An 18085-nucleotide genomic window follows, 5' to 3' on the forward strand; every position below is an offset into this window, starting at 1 on the left:
CAGACTTATCCCCCTATAATTTTTGCACTCTCTTTTGTCCCCTTTGCCTTTATACAAAGGAACTATGCATGCTCTCTGCCAATCCCTAGGTACCTTACCCTCTTCCATACATTTATTAAATAATTGCACCAACCACTCCAAAACTATATCCCCACCTGCTTTTAACATTTCTATCTTTATCCCATCAATCCCGGCTGCCTTACCCCCTTTCATTTTACCTACTGCCTCACGAACTTCCCCCACACTCACAACTGGCTCTTCCTCACTCCTACAAGATGCTGTTCCTCCTTGCCCTATACACGAAATCACAGCTTCCCTATCTTCATCAACATTTAACAATTCCTCAAAATATTCCCTCCATCTTCCCAATACCTCTAACTCTCCATTTAATAACTCTCCTCTCCTATTTTTAACTGACAAATCCATTTGTTCTCTAGGCTTCCTTAACTTGTTAATCTCACTCCAAAACTTTTTCTTATTTTCAACAAAATTTGTTGATAACATTGAGCCCACTCTCTCATTTGCTCTCTTTTTACATTGCTTCACCACTCTCTTAACCTCTCTCTTTTTCTCCATATATTCTTCCCTCCTTGCATCACTTCTACTTTGTAAAAACTTCTCATATGCTAACTTTTTCTCCCTTACTACTCTCTTTACATCATCATTCCACCAATCGTTCCTCTTCCCTCCCGCACCCACTTTCCTGTAACCACAAACTTCTGCTGAACACTCTAACACTACATTTTTAAACTTATCCCATACCTCTTCAACCCCATTGCCTATACTCTCATTAGCCCATCTATCCTCCAATAGCTGTTTATATCTTTCCCTAACTGCCTCCTCTTTTAGTTTATAAACCTTCACCGCTCTCTTCCCTGATGCTTCTATTCTCCTTGTATCCAATCTACCTTTTACTCTCAGTGTAGCTACAACTAGAAAGTGATCTGATATATCTGTGGCCCCTCTATAAACATGTACATCCTGAAGTCTACTCAACAGTCTTTTATCTACCAATACATAATCCAACAAACTACTGTCATTTTGCCCTACATCATATCTTGTATACTTATTTATCCTCTTTTTCTTAAAATATGTATTACCTATAACTAAACCCCTTTCTATACAAAGTTCAATCAAAGGGCTCCCATTATCATTTACACCTGACACCCCAAACTTACCTACCACACCCTCTCTAAAAGTTTCTCCTACTTTAGCATTCAGGTCCCCTACCACAATTACTCTCTCACTTGGTTCAAAGGCTCCTATACATTCACTTAACATCTCCCAAAATCTCTCTCTCTCCTCTGCATTCCTCTCTTCTCCAGGTGCATACACGCTTATTATGACCCAATTCTCGCATCCAACCTTTACTTTAATCCACATAATTTTTGCATTTACACATTCATATTCTCTTTTCTCCCTCCATAACTGATCATTCAACATTACTGCTACCCCTTCCTTTGCTCTAACTCTCTCAGATATTCCAGATTTAATCCCATTTATTTCCCCCCACTGAAACTCCCCTACCCCCTTCAGCTTTGTTTCGCTTAGGGCCAGGACATCCAACTTCTTTTCATTCATAACATCAGCAATCATCTGTTTCTTGTCATCCGCACTACATCCACGCACATTTAAGCATCCCAGTTTTATAAAGTTTTTCTTCTCTTTTTTAGTAAATGTCTACAGGAGAAGGGGTTACTAGCCCATTGCTCCCGGCATTTTAGTCGCCTCATACGACACGCATGGCTTACGGAGGAAAGATTCTTTTCCACTTCCCCATGGACAATAGAAGAAATAAAGAAGAACAAGAGCTATGTAGAAAAAGGAGAAAAACCTAGATGTATGTATATATATATATATATGCATGTGTGTGTCTGTGAAGTGTGACCAAAGTGTAAGTTGGAGTAGCAAGATATCCCTGTTATCTAGCGTGTTTATGAGACAGAAAGACACCAGCAACCCTACCATCATGCAAAACAATTACAGGTTTCTGTTTCACAGTCATCTGGCAGGACGGTAGTACTTCCCTGGGTGGTTGCTGTCTACCAACCTACTACCTGCTTAGAATATGGAATGTAATTTTCAGCATACTCATTTAGTAATTTTGCAGAATTACTGTACTTTCAGAAGTGATCCATAATTCTTTGAGTAAACTAAATAATCTAAATTATTTAGCAAGTTGGATAATATAATTTTCAGACTTGATATGAGAAAGCAGTTTTTAATCTTTTATAAGGTACACCTATGTATGTAGTGCTGTTAAACTGTGATTATTTACAGAGGACCCAAGACCTCATATCGGAGACCAGTTTCTGCAGCAGAGTTTTGAGGAAGCGCGTCACCAAGTTAACAGAGCTGTCAATGACACTATAAGGTTTATTGTTCTATATTTTTAAAAGCCTAAGTTTTCTCTACTTCCATTTCCATAAATCAGTCATAGAAAAGTCTCTCTTCATGAATGTACATCAGTATCCTACATATTGTAAAGCTATATCTATCTAGATACTGTACCAATATACTGTATATACTAGTAAATAAGTTAGGTCACAAGTGGTTATACAATATTACATTACTCCACAGCCAGTTGTTTCAGCGTGACAGGAGTCGTTCACCTCATCCTCATGAGTTGCTTCGCATATTCCGTTTCCCTTCTTCTGATGGACGGGAGATAGCAAGGGCGACTGAAATGATTGAGCAGACTCTTAAAATTGTAATGAGGCATGTGGAATCAGGCATGGTGTTTAATCTTACAAGTGAGTTAAGAATGAAAACCTGCTGTGAAAAAGTAATCAACTTTTTGTACACTATAAAAATATCCACTAAATATAATTTAGTTATATAATAATTTGACTATAGCATATTTTCATATTGGATTCATTTAGTCTTATTGGCTGGCATTTTAGACAGATTCTCTTCAATGTGTCACCAAAAGCATATTAAAAATTAAGACCAAGATTATCAAGAAAAGCTGTTCTAGATATAGAAAACCCTTTATGTATCACTTATCTCTAAATGCACAGAAATATATACTGAAATAGTGATTTTGTTCAAGTCTTTTACAAAAATGTACAATAGAGGTATAATAAAAATAGGTAAGTGTAACTATAGTAAATGTATATAGTACTGTATGTGTCTATGGCACCGACATTCACATTGCTGCACTTTTGGCAGCGTTCAGCTACCAGGATCTTCTTTCTCCTGAAAAGTTGTATTTGCTGAGGAACCTCTCTGGGTGCTTGGCACATCGTCGAACGGTCTACTGTGATGACATGTGCTTTCATGCAAAATACCGCACTATTGATGGCACTTGCAACAATCTCCGCAACCCACTGTGGGGAGCATCCTTGACGGGCTTCAGACGTGTTTTGGCTCCTGTTTATGAAAATGGATTTAATACACCTGTTGGTTAGTCACTGGTAAAGTTATATAGACTAAGAAAAAATATTAATTTATGTACAAGATAAGCCCTAACAAGATTTTTTTTTTTTATGGATTGATAGACACATTCATGTAAATTAACATGGTAAGCAAGTTTTTATTATTTTAACCAAAAACTTGGCAGTCTCGCCTAATCTTGCTAAAATGTACATACAGTGATACCTCGCATATCCAGCCTGTCATTATCTGAACCTCACCAGTATCCGAACAGGCCCTGGGAAAGGGCAAAATTTTAAAATTATTACCAAAACATCCAAACAGCCGTTCAGATACTGCAGAAGGCTGAATCAAAGTTGTTGCACACTTTAGTGTACCGGTTGGCCACTAGGAGCTGCACTCTTTGCCTTCCTTTTAGCATTATTACAGCTGTGTTTTGTCCTAGCTGTCTTGTGTATGAAACCAAAGAGGGCCAGGAATGTGCTTACTCTAGAAAAAAAGAGGGAAATATTGTCTCACATAGATGCAAGTTGGTCCAAGGCTGGGGAAAATACTACAGAAGACGGCTTGAAGGACTGGCTAGAATGTGACAAAGATGGCCCTAGTGTGCAATCTCTGACGGATGCAGAAATTGCAGAATCAGTATTGCACCCAAAACATTCTGAAAGTGACGACGACGACCCAATGCCTCCAAGACCAAAAACTCCAGCAGCAAGGCCAGGTGTTGAAACACTTTTGGAGTATTTGGAGCATCCACTGTCCACAGCCCATTTGAAAAGTTATGGTCCTGTGGTCTGTAAAATCCGGGAGGCTGTTATTCAAGCCCAGAGTGTCTGGTTCCACTGCCAGATGACAGTATCTGGTCCTACCGCCAGACGACAGTATCTGGTCCCACTGCCAGACAACATTGGACTTGTTTTTTAAACCTACAAAGCTGTCACTGATGGTGATATGACGGGGTAGGGATAGCGATATGATGGCACGGATGCGCATTTTTTCCCCCTCATGTATCCGGAAACTCCATGTTTCCAAACCAGTCTCGGCCCATATAGTTTGGATATGAGAGGTATCATGTAATATGTAATGCAATTTAACCATACCCAATCCATCTAAAGTCATCCATAATTTAGTTAGCAATATATATTAATCTCTTAATATTTAAACTAATATAAGCTTGTCTTACTTGACAAAAACAATTTTTTTTACCAGTGTGTGTACATACTTGCCTATTTGTGGCTACAGGGTTCAGTTCTCAGAGCCTTGCCCTGCCTCTTAACTTGTATGTATGTATATATGTGGGAATGCAGAAGAGAGGAATAATGACTTGAATTTATTGGGGAAAAGAGAGTTCCAGTTTGTGGTCTCATCTCTTTACTTTCAACTACCTGACATGAGTATGATTTCATTTTTTCATTGCTTAGCTTATTTCACTTATTTGCCACTTAAATGAATAATTATCACTTAATATATGTGTCCTAATTAAGTGTGCAATTTCCAGTCATGCCTTTTCTCTGCCTAATAGTATTTCATATTTTTTTATTTTTTTATTATCACACTGGCTCATTCCCACCAAGGCAGGGTGGCCAGAAAAAGAAAAACTTTCACCATCATTTACTCCATCACTGTCTTGCCAGAAGGGTGCTTTACACTACAGTTTTTAAACTGCAACATTAACACCCCTCCTTCAGAGTGCAGGCACTGTACTTCCCATCTCCAGGACTCAAGTCCGGCCTGCCGGTTTCCCTGAACCCCTTCATAAATGTTACTTTGCTCACACTCCAACAGCACGTCAAGTATTAAAAACCATTTGTCTCCATTCACTCCTATCAAACACGCTCACGCATGCCTGCTGGAAGTCCAAGCCCCTCGCACACAAAACCTCCTTTACCCCCTCCCTCCAACCTTTCCTAGGCCGACCCCTACCCCGCCTTCCTTCCACTACAGACTGATACACTCTTGAAGTCACTCTGTTTCGCTCCATTCTCTCTACATGTCCGAACCACCTCAACAACCCTTCCTCAGCCCTCTGGACAACAGTTTTGGTAATCCCACACCTCCTCCTAACTTCCAAACTATGAATTCTCTGCATTATATTCACACCACACATTGCCCTCAGACATGACATCTCCACTGCCTCCAGCCTTCTTCTCGCTGCAACATTCATCACCCATGCTTCACACCCATATAAGAGCGTTGGTAAAACTATACTCTCATACATTCCCCTCTTTGCCTCCAAGGACAAAGTTCTTTGTCTCCACAGACTCCTAAGTGCACCACTCACCCTTTTCCCCTCATCAATTCTATGATTCACCTCATCTTTCATAGACCCATCCGCTGACACGTCCACTCCCAAATATCTGAATACATTCACCTCCTCCATACTCTCTCCCTCCAATCTGATATCCAATCTTTCATCACTTAATCTTTTTGTTATCCTCATAACCTTACTCTTTCCTGTATTCACTTTTAATTTTCTTCTTTTGCACACCCTACCAAATTCATCCACCAATCTCTGCAACTTCTCTTCAGAATCTCCCAAGAGCACAGTGTCATCAGCAAAGAGCAACTGTGACAACTCCCACTTTATGTGTGATTCTTTATCTTTTAACTCCACGCCTCTTGCCAAGACCCTCGCATTTACTTCTCTTACAACCCCATCTATAAATATATTAAACAACCACGGTGACATCACACATCCTTGTCTAAGGCCTACTTTTACTGGGAAATAATTTCCCTCTTTCCTATGTACTCTAACTTGAGCCTCACTATCCTCGTAAAAACTCTTCACTGCTTTCAGTAACCTACCTCCTACACCATACACCTGCAACATCTGCCACACTGCCCCCCTATCCACCCTGTCATACGCCTTTTCCAAATCCATAAATGCCACAAAGACCTCTTTAGCCTTATCTAAATACTGTTCACTTATATGTTTCACTGTAAACACCTGGTCCACACACCCCCTACCTTTCCTAAAGCCTCCTTGTTCATCTGCTATCCTATTCTCTGTCTTACTCTTAATTCTTTCAATAATAACTCTACCATACACTTTACCAGGTACACTCAACAGACTTATCCCCCTATAATTTTTGCACTCTCTTTTGTCCCCTTTGCCTTTATACAAAAGAACTATGGATGCTCTCTGCCAATCCCTAGGTACCTTACCCTCTTCCATACATTTATTAAATGTATTTCATATGTCATGATCATATCCCCTATTGTTGCTAGCTTCTCCAGTGAAATGAAGTCTAGCTCCTACATTCTTTGTTCATAGCTCAGGTACCATTCTTGATGCTCTTCTGTGCATCATCTTGTCTGTATGAGAATACTGTGTGAACCACCAGGACAACCCCATGGTGACATAAAAGTAGGACTCCATTTAGAGAATGGAAGAAGGCAAGATGGAGATAAATTTTAGGGAAGTCCAAAAGTGGTGGTTTAAAATGTAAATCTGATGGTAATTCCCAGTTGTTCATCAAATACAATATACCAGTATATTATATGTATTTATTGTGAATAACTAAAGTGTAATGAATGCTTTCAGTGCTCAATAATAACCCACATGGAGTCAGAAACTCAGAAGATTAATTTATCTGTATATTTCAACCCACTTCTGAAGAGGATCCCAGAGGATGTCAAAATATACAGATCAGTTAATCTCCTGAGTTTGTTTCCAAGTGGGTTGTTATTGAGCATGTATTTAATGTGCCTATACACATATATCGCAAATATTTTTTTTGTTTCAATAGGTTGGTCAAAGACAAAAAGATACCATGGGTTCTTCAAGCCCAGTGCAAGATTAGTTTCCTCTAGAATTATTAGCACGGAGGAAGTATCACCTGATCACCATTGTACACACATGTTGATGCAGTGGGGACAGTTCCTTGATCATGACCTAGATCATGCACTTCCTTCTATATCTTCAGAAAGTTTTCATGATGGTGTAAACTGTCAGAGGTAAGTGAATAACAGCAGTCTGCCTAAACTTGAAAATATTTCACTGTATGTACAGACATTTCTTGCCTAAAATAAGTTCCTCAAAAATCTATCTTTAAGCAAAATTATGTTCAATGAAACCATTTCCCCCAAGATTTCCGTCTTTTTTTTTTTTTTTCTTTTGACAAACTGGCCATCTCCCACCGAGGTAGGGTGAGAGACGGCCAAAACAGTGATGGAGTCACCATCATTGACTCCATCACTGTTTTGCCAGAGTGGTACTGATATTACAGTTCAAAACTGCAAATATCCCCACCCCTCCAGAGTGCAGGCACTGTACTTTCCACCTCCAGGACTCAAGTCCGGCTAACCAGTTTCTTTGAATCCCTTCATAAATGTGACCTTGCTCACACTCCAATAGCATGTTAAGTCACAAAAACCCACTTGCTTCCACTCTCCTATCTAACATGCTCTGCACTGTCATATACAAAATGCAAAACAGGGTAAATAAATTCATTATGATTGTAAAAAACATTGGTGCATTGCAATTCTTCTTTCTATTTGTAAAAGGATGTTCATTTTCTGCTTTATATACACAACCTACACCTTATGGCAATATTTTGGTCCAATTTGGACCATTAACTAGTCACACTAACGTTAATGTGACTAGTCAGTGGTCCAAATTGGACTGAAACATCATCAAAAGCTTCTTTCTCCTATGTGCAGGTTATTTGTGTATTGTTCCAGTCACAGTATTGTGTCTTATTGTCCTTTTGTTTTCTATATACAGTGGACCCCCGCTTAACGATCACCTCCAAATGCGACCAATTATGTAAGTGTATTTATGTAAGTGCGTTTGTACGTGTATGTTTGGGGGTCTGAAATGGACTAATCTACTTCACAATATTCCTTATGGGAAAAAATTCGGTCAGTACTGGCACCTAAACATACTACTGGAATGAAAAAAGTTCGTTAACCGGGGGTCCACTGTATTTCATATGCAACAGATTTATAAATCTGTTATAGTATTCATAGCCTGCATTATTTATGGTATAAAATACAATATTAGTTCTTACATTCCTGGGAAAGTATGAAACCCAAAGGGATCATACAGCACCTGAGGAAATGAGAGGCAGTCAGGTTCTGTCCAAGGAAGTGGAGGTCAGGTTCAATTCCTTGGATCAAGAGCTCTTCACCAGCATCAAGGAACCTCCCTTAACCCTTTCAGGGTCCAAGGCCAAAATCTGAAGTCATGCACCAGTGTCCAAGAAATTTTGAAAAAAAAAAAAAAAATTATTTTTCTAACAGAATTAAAGAGCATATTTTTGTGAAGGTAATAAAACAAAAAAAAATTAGAATCTGATCAGTACTTACCGAGATACAGTGCCAAGAAGTTTATAGAAAATGATGTGGTGGTGGCAACATCGACGAATTCCACATACGCGTATTATATTATTTTGTTGTTTTAGTTGTTTTTTCTTTTCTTTTCCAATTTTTTTCTATTCCTACTAACATTTGGGGCCTGAGAGACCAATACTGTATATAATTGATATATATAAACTCACTGTATTGAACACAATAACCGCACTAAAGTTATTATCATATTATTGTTTACCACTGTTGTTTATTACAATAAACATGCACAAATATTGTATAATACTAATGTTCTATCATATATTTACATATTTACAATCACTGGACATGGTTTTAGAACTGCTGGAGCTTGTGGAACTCCTTGAAACAAAGCACCATGCACAGAGGCACCTTACATTCCTCACACATAAACCGAGTGTCTTTGCGTCTTTGTTGCCGTCGTTTTGTTTGTGCACAGACAATGCATCTCTTCTGAGCAAATTTCTTTTGAGTTGAAGGAAGCTGTATTATGAAATGATCACCTTCTCTCCTCAAACGCTTGGGTATATCGTGATGAATTCAAGGACCATGTTGTATTGCAGGTGTTGTTACCTGGTACTTCATTATGAGTTGTCTGACAACAGACAAACAAAATTCACCATACGGTGGTCTGTTACCAGTCTTTATTTGGTACATATTATATGCATTCAGCATTGAAATGTCCATGAGATGGAAGAAAAGTTTCATGTACCACTTGTAACTCTTACGAACACAGTCAACAAAACCAATCTGCATGTCACACTTGTCAACCAAGCGCATGTTTTGTGTATAATCAGTCACTGACACTGGTTTTCGAATACGTTCATTAGTCACTCGATCAACTTTGCCACTGTCTTGCATTTCATTACGGTGAATGGTTGTCAACAATGTGACATTTCGTTTGTCATGCCACCGTAATGCCATGATGTCATTGGCAGTAAACACCTGCACGTCATCACCACGAACACCTGCGTTGAGCCTGGGCATATGTTTACGATTAGAACGCACTGTGCCACACACATCTGTCTTGTTCACTCGCATGAAATCACTGAGTAATGGGCTTGTGTACCAGTTATTGGTATATAATGTATGGCCCTTACCAAGATAAGGTGCCATCATGTTTCTCACTACGTCACCTGAGATACCCAATAACATCTTGGTATCTTTCAATGTTTTACTACCCGTGTATACAACAATATCCAACACCAGGCCACTGTCACAATCACAGAGTACAAACAATTTTATACCAAAGCGGTTCCTCTTGCTCGGTATATACTGCTTGAATGACAGTCTACCTTTGAACAAACTCAAAGACTCGTCAATTACAAGATTCTTGAATGGATAAAAGTATATCCTGAACTTTTGTTTGAGATACATGAAAACATTTCTAATCTTGTATAACCTGTCACTTCTGTCAGGCCTGGTTTTGTCAGAGAAGTGCAACATACGTAACAGTAAGATAAACCTGTTCACTGGTATTATTTCACTGAAGGATGGGGTAGAAATTAGCCGATCTGTGGACCAGTATGCTTTTATATTATGCTTATAGACGTGAGGCATAAGCATTATTGTTGCAAAAAGCAAATACATTTCTGCAACAGTCGTCTCTTTCCACCTGTGTAGTCTTGACTGTGGTGATAAGATCGTATTTGCCATGGTGTACTGAAAATACTTATTACTTTCCCTGGCAATAATTTCCATCAATGGCTGGTCAAAGAATAATTCAAAGAATTCCAGTTCATTGGCCGTTGTTCCAAGGGGACAGGTAGGTAGAATTCCACTTTGAGAGTCATCAAAGTGGTGAGGCTTGGGAACAAAATTGGGATTTTGCTGCCAATCCCACATACGGTTTTGTGGTGGATACTGGACATCATAGGCTGGTTGTACGGGTGGTTGTGGTTGTGGCGGGCTGGTGGCTGACGCTCCGCTTTGTCCTTGAACTGACGAGTCAGCAGCGTGGGTCCCCGCGTGGCACGGTGAGTCACGCATGGCGGTGCCACTACCATCACCAGCACCACTAACACCATCCACTGATGCCTGTGGCCCATCCATGCCAAGTGTAGCCACATCATCCTCACTATCACTACCTAAAACGGGTGTAGGGCCACGGGATGTACTCCGTCCCCTGGGCACAGCATAGGGTACACTACCCAAGCGCATGCGGCAGCGAACATACCGACGCTTCACTGGTGAATATGATTCCTCACTATCACTACTCGAATGATCGTCGAGCGCAATAAAATCACAATCCACGTCAGAATCATCGTCATTACTGAAGTCAGAGGCCTGGCCACGAGAAAATATTAGTTTTCTCTTACGTTTAGGAACACCCGACCGTGAGTCACGAGTGCCCACACCAGAGGTAGAAGGTCGAGGATCGTCGGGGTTTTCTGCACTATTATCAATATCCTGGTCATTATTTTCGGTCACTAACTTATCAAAGCCATAGAATTCGTCTTCATTTGCACTTCCATCAGTGTCAGAACTATCAGACAGGAAGAGGAGAGTCCCAGTTTTCCGGGGAGTGAGAGCTGACTTACGACGAGGCATGGTAAACAAGGGTGACTGAGCCGGCGTTCCCACAATGCTATGCAGGCGCCTAGATTTTTTGTTTACGGCGCACACCCACGGCGCAGACCCATTCTCTCACATGTAGGCCTATGAGCGCTTTCGCGCTAAATTTGACGGTGCTAGAATTTTGGCGTAGATCTACGGTTTGGACACTCACCGAAAAGCCGTAGATCTACGGGACGGACCCTGAAAGGGTTAAAGGAGAAATAAAATATATATACAGAGAATGTATGGGTTATCCGGGAAAGCCAGTGAGTTTGCAAGAGTTGGAATATATTTTCCAGTAGCAGCCAGGGCTTCTCCTTTTTCTGAATGGAATGGGTAGAATCTAAAGAAATTAGTAGACTGTTCAAACTGTTTTTGTCAGTTGTGGCACAGCTGCGATTTACTTGGTGCTCCATAGCTCAATTGCTAGAGCACTCGACTCACACACTGAGGTCTGGGGTTCGAATCTCCTCCGGTACAGCTGAAAAACATTAGGGACGTTTTTCTATAAGGCACCTGCTGTCCCTGTCCCTGTTCAGCCATTAGTTTAAAATGGGTACTTGAGTGTTAGTGGACTGGTGTGGGTCGCATCCTGGGACAAAACTGACCTAATTTGCCTGCAATGCTCAGCATAACGAGCGGCTTTCTATATAGTAGTATGTCATTGATGTCAGCTAGGCCTATATACCATGTACATGTACTTGTAATAAATAAAGATATTATTATTATTATTATTATTATTACTTTTTTTTTTTTTTTTCAACAAACCAGCCGTATCCCACCGAGGCAGTGTGGCCCAAAAGGAAAAACGAAAGTTTCTCCTTTTAAATTTAGTAATATATACAGGAGAAGGGGTTACTAGCCCCTTGCTCCCGGCATTTTAGTCGCCTCTTACGACGCGCATGGCTTATGGAGGAAGAATTCTGTTCCACTTCCCCATGGAGATAAACAAGAATAAGAACTAGAAAGAAAATAGAAGAAAACCCAGAGGTGTGTGTGTGTGTGTATATATATGCTTCTACATGTATGTGTAGTGTGACCTAAGTGTAAGTAGAAGTAGCAATCGTACCTGATATCTTGCATGTTCATGAGACAGAAAAAAGGACGCCAGCAATCCTACCATCATGTAAAACAATTACAGGCTTTTGTTTTACACTCATTTGGCAAGACGGTAGTACCTCCCTGGGCGGTTGCTGTCTACCAACCTACTACCTTAAATTATTATTATTATTGTTATTATTATTATTATTATTATTATAATAAATTTTCTAATCTTGTTTATAGACTTTACACAGTGACTTTGTGACTGAGTACATCCTTAACCAGATTATGAATGTGCACTCGTTATTTTAAGGGAGCAAGTTACTGGTGTTAAAAATGTGTGCCATATCTTCCATCCAGAACTTGTTTCCACTAGTTCAACTAGCACCAGCACATGTGTACTTTATTTAGAGCTATCCGTGGCCATAGATAACAATACCTTATACCTAGGTTTTCTAGGGCTAAGAAAGAGAGTAATAATAATAATAATAATGATAATTAATATACTCTATTTGCACATGATATGGTACAGTTTTTACAAAAATTGGATGATATTCAGTTGTACACATGGAAACCCCTTAGCTATGCAGGGCATAAACATCGTTCTCCAAGCACTGTTCTGTCTCTCATTTCTCTAACTAATCACGGTTGTCATTGATCAATAAACACAATAGTGACACACATGTACAGGTCTCCCTCAACATTCGCAAGGGTTAAGGGATCAAGAGCCTCGCGAATGTTGAAAAATCACGAATGTTTGGTGCCCCAATATATTGTAGGGAAACATAAGAAAGGACGAGCACTGCAGCAGGCCTGTTGGCCCATACTAGGCAGGTCCTTCACAATCCGTCCCTCTAACAGAATATTTGCCCAACTCAATTTTCAATTCTACCCAAGGAACAAGCTTTGATAATTCTATTTACCCATGTGCAAGTCCCACTCAAATCCAACCTCTCTCACTCATAAGAAAGGACTGTGTCAGTTCTCTCATCTACAATCCTGTCTGACACTGCAACTTCTTGGGATCTTAATACTTAGGAATTCTTCTCTTACCTAACCCTTGGGCACGACCTACTTCCATATTGGTCAAATGTGACACCAGCTACGACTGCTGCACCTCTCCTGCCTACGGTATATAAGCTACTTCTCTGCAGATATGCTGTATTCTTTTCAAGATTGATGGACTGACCACATCGACTCAAGGCTGAGGGACTGATTACGTCGAACTCCTCCTGTTCTTCACCTTTCTCCTTTGTATGGACTGATGAAGCCACTGTGTGGCGAAACGTTTCCTCAATAAAGATACCCAAGAGTTGAACATGTGTCTAATTTATCATAAGAGAGGAGAAACACTGCAGTAGGCCTGTTGGCCCATACTAGGTAGGTCCTTCACAAATCCAACCCACTAACAGAATAAACGCTACGCAAGCAATAAGCGTTGACATTTCTATTTACTCGCGTGCCAGTCTCACTCAAATCCAACCCCTCTCACTCGTGTATTTATCCACCCTAAGCATAGATAGGACCTTGGGTAAAGGGATGGGGACTACAGTGGTAGGCTTTCTTGTGAAGAACATTGTGATGGGGAACTGAGACGGTTTCTTCATATTTACAGAGTTTTGTAGGGAATTACGCCTCTGTCAATGTTGTTCATCAACTTCAAATCCTCAACATAAATATGATTTGGCGGTTGGGAATTCGTGAATGTGTGAAGCTCGCGAATGTTGAGGGAGACCTGTATATCTGTTTGTTTTGGTTCATGGAGTTTTTTATCATTGCTAGTGTGCTGTCTCTTCCTCTGTCCACTCGCCTCCTCGACTGCCATATGCTAATCAATAAGGTCACACAAAATAAACTAGCTAATTTTCACATTATCTTGTTTCAACATAACTGTTTATGAGAAATAGCTTATTCCTCAATTAAATTTATTAATGTCCTTTGTTCCCTTGTATTTGGTCTGTAGTGGGAATAAAGGACTTCATTTATCTAACAAAATGCTACAACATCTACGGTATCTGAATATGTCTAGGAAGAGACTGTATAGCTAGTAGAGTTTCTGTTGCATTATTCTCTTTGTGGCAAGGAAGTTTCTTTCTCTATAAACATTCAAGGATAATGCATTTGGTTAAGGATAAATAAATAATGCATTTGGTTAATATTATTTAATATTAACATAACACTCAACCACTTACAGGTCATGTGATTATGCATCACCTTGCTTTCCAATTGAAATCCCTCCCGATGACCCTCGAATTCGCCATCACCGTTGTATGGAGTTTACTCGATCTTCTGGCATCTGTGGCTCTGGAATGACATCAGTGTTTTTCAATACAGTACTCCCAAGAGAGCAGATTAATCAACTCACATCTTATATTGATGCATCACAGGTATGTCAACAAATAAATTTGGTTCAAATGGATTTATTATTTGCCTGGTCACTGTGAATAAGTACTGGAATTCATTGTTGTTTGCACGGTCTCTGTACATCCAGCATTCTATTACTCATTGCAAATATGGGACTAATTACTCTCATTTATGGAATTAACATTTTGTAAGGGGTGAAAATTTGGTGTCATTGGTGCACCTCTAAACAGTGTCCAGGCAGCACAAAAAGTTACATAAATAATTTGTAGCCAAAACAAGAAATATTGAAAAGAAGACGAAAGAAAATTGAGAAAGAATTTCTACCTCATATCAGTGACCCATCCTAATGTATACATCTTATTCTTTCAACAAACTGGCCGCATCCCACCAGGCAGGGTGGCCCAAAAAGAAAAACAAAAGCTTCTCTTTTCAAATTTAGTAATTTATACAGAAGGGATTACTAGTCCCCTGCTCCCGGCATTTTAGTCGCCTCTTACAACACGCATGGCCTACGAAGGAAGAATTCTGTTCCACTTCCCCATGGAGATAAGAGGAAATAAACAAAAACAAGAACTAGAAAGAAAATAGCAGAAAACCCAGAGGGGTGTGTGTATATATATGCTTGTACATGTATGTGTAGTGTGACCTAAGTGTAAGTAGAAGTAGCAAGACGTACCTGAAATCTTGCATGTTTATGAGACAGAAAAAAGGACACCAGCAATCCTACCATCATGTAAAAATTACAGGCTTTCGTTTCACACTCGCTTAGCAGGACGGTAGTACCTCCCTGGGTGGTTGTTGTCTACCATCCTACTACCTAGATAATGTATACATATCTTTTGAATTATTATGTACTTCATTTATTGTGAAATTTATAGTTAACAAATTTACTTTTACAGGTGTATGGGTCAAGTGCTGGAGAGATGAGGCTCATACGTAACTTGACACACGACAATGGTCAGTTACGGCATGGCATATTTACATCCTCTGGAAAGCCTCTAATGCCATTCAGTGAAGGTGCTCCTGTAGACTGTCGAAGAGATTTAAGTGAAAGTGGGATAGACTGCTTCTTAGCTGGAGATATTAGAGCTAATGAACAGGTGAGATTTAACATTTATTTTCTTGTGAAGAAAAAATTACACTTATAGTCTGTCATTAGCTTTTTATATGTATTGACTGCAATATACAATTTAAGTCTGCATACTTCTGGCAAGATAGCTATTGATGGTGATTGTACTGACTCCTTGGGTCACTCTACTTTGGTGAGAAACAGCCACTGTGGTAAAATATAAGCAGCTTGCACATCTACATCTTAAGAAATCTTAAGATTTCCCCTAAAAATCGTTGGAATAAACTTATGCAAGTCTTCTTTCATGGATTTACAGTTGGTGTGTACAATTAGCAACTAATTAAACAAGGTGTTTATAAGAGGGAACATTTTTTTTTCAATTTTTAAAAGTCAGCTTCAAAGTAAACAAGCAGTGTTGGGTGTTATGATGCTTGAAGCTGTTATGTATATGTAATTATTGTACTCTACTTAATTGTCTCAGGTATTTGTACATAAACATACATTTTTTTTTTTTTCAACAAGTCGGCCATCTCCCACCGAGGCAGGGTGACATACATATAATTTATAAATGCACTAATTTTTCCTCAGTCTGGTCTGACTGCAATGCATATGGTATGGTTCAGAGAGCACAACAGAATTGCTGAAGCACTGAGACAAATTAATCCACACTGGGATGGTGAAACTATCTTTTATGAAGCTCGAAAGGTAAGTTATATAATCAAATTATTATTATTATTATTATTATATTCTTAGGGAAAGCAATTTTCAAGTTACCTCACCAAAATGTGCCATTGAATTGCTAGCCAAATTTATTTTATAACCTGATCTATTTTACAAAAAAATTCTAAAAGTATTGCAGATAGTTCATGTGTTTGATTTTCAGATAGTTGGAGCCGAGGTTCAACACATCACATATTCACACTGGATATCACATATCATAGGACCCAGGGGAATGGAGCTGCTTGGAGAGTATACAGGTTACAATCCCAAGCTAGAGCCTACAATCAGTAATGTCTTTGCTACGGCTGCTTTTAGGTAATATTTGGTGACGGGCATATGGCAGAAAATTGTTTTGTAGTACGTATTATATTAATAAATTATGCTGAAGTGTTTATAGTAGCTTTCTTCATAAATAAATAACATTAAATAGTGTTACTTTACGAAGGCTCGATTGGAGTTCTTCTATGCCCATTTTGGTTGTTAGGCAGTTTTATTGATGAATGTGAAGCACTTGTGTTTGGTGCTGTAAGTATGGAGCTCACCAGTAACAAAAATTTAGTTACAGTAGTGTCCAAATTACAGAATATTTGCGATAAGAAAAATTGGACATCTCTTTTAGAAGAAATGAGAAATTTTCTGAATAGAAATTCTAAAATTTTGTTCATATGTTTGTGAAAAAAGTCTGAACTGTGTTCTTCAGTTAATTTTTTATTTAATAAAACACTGACTGAATTAAGATTTTGTAGTGTATAAATACATAAGCTATAAAATTCAAAATCTTCCTCTTCAGATTTGGACATTCATTAATCAATCCAATTCTTCACCGACTCAATGCTACCTTCCAGCCAATCCCTGAAGGCCATTTACCACTACATAAAGCTTTCTTTAGCCCTTGGCGTATTGTACAAGAAGGAGGAATTGATCCACTTCTCAGGGGCCTTTTTGCAACTCCTGCTAAACTTAAGGTAATGTAATAAAATACAGTATTGTTCTACAGCAGAAGACAATCTTCAGATCATTAGACAGTTAATAATCCAGGATACCCCAAAAAAACCAAGCATTGTAGCTTATTTCTGTTAGGGTCCTTAGGTGCTCTCCTCTGTGATGTGTTTCATAACAGCCAATTAACTCTGGGTATATTTACTGTTAGGAGGGAGAACTTGAACAGCAGGTGCATGAAGAAGTTGCTCAGTCTAGGACTGAACTAAGGTTCTTTTGGTTGTGAACCAAAAGTTCTACTGCTTAACTACAAGATACCTATGTACGTACTATATTATGTGTGGGGGGTGTACATATTATTATTATTTTATTTATTTATTGGAAGTGCAAAACACGTAGGGGATTATATAACATCTGAGGAGTGGAAGGCAGTCAGATTTGATCCATTTAAGGGAAGGACACATCCATTTCCTTGAATCAAGAGTCCCTCACCAACATCAAGACACTTCCTTGAAGGGGTATGGGGGATATAGAGGCTTTATACAACACACAACTACACACACACACACTTATTGTTGACAAACAACAAAGTTATTGATAAAATTTTATAATTATCATTATTTATAAATTAACAAACCATAAGGTAGTGTCACTCAGCAGATATTGCACAATACATATTATTACAGTACAGTA

General features: G+C 39.1%; 1 protein-coding gene across 4 annotated transcripts in view; it reads left to right on the top strand.

The window, feature by feature from the left end:
- The window catches only part of Pxn (Peroxidasin), a 243207-nt gene that overhangs the window by 213685 nt on the left and 11437 nt on the right, over positions 1-18085 (top strand). For all 4 annotated transcript variants that reach the window (XR_011392793.1, XM_070091299.1, XM_070091297.1 and 1 more), the window contains exons 16-24: positions 2281-2374; positions 2581-2753; positions 3172-3405; positions 7125-7332; positions 14495-14687; positions 15564-15764; positions 16322-16438; positions 16617-16768; positions 17244-17418. Coding sequence is in view for 3 of the 4 variants with exons in the window: in XM_070091299.1 (XP_069947400.1) it covers positions 2281-2374; positions 2581-2753; positions 3172-3405; positions 7125-7332; positions 14495-14687; positions 15564-15764; positions 16322-16438; positions 16617-16768; positions 17244-17418 (1547 nt within the window). In the remaining variant the exon portion in view is untranslated. The remainder of the gene's footprint in view (positions 1-2280; positions 2375-2580; positions 2754-3171; positions 3406-7124; positions 7333-14494; positions 14688-15563; positions 15765-16321; positions 16439-16616; positions 16769-17243; positions 17419-18085) is intronic.

The sequence above is a fragment of the Cherax quadricarinatus genome, chromosome 35 (genome assembly GCF_038502225.1).
Source record: "Cherax quadricarinatus isolate ZL_2023a chromosome 35, ASM3850222v1, whole genome shotgun sequence".
NCBI lineage: Eukaryota > Metazoa > Arthropoda > Malacostraca > Decapoda > Parastacidae > Cherax > Cherax quadricarinatus.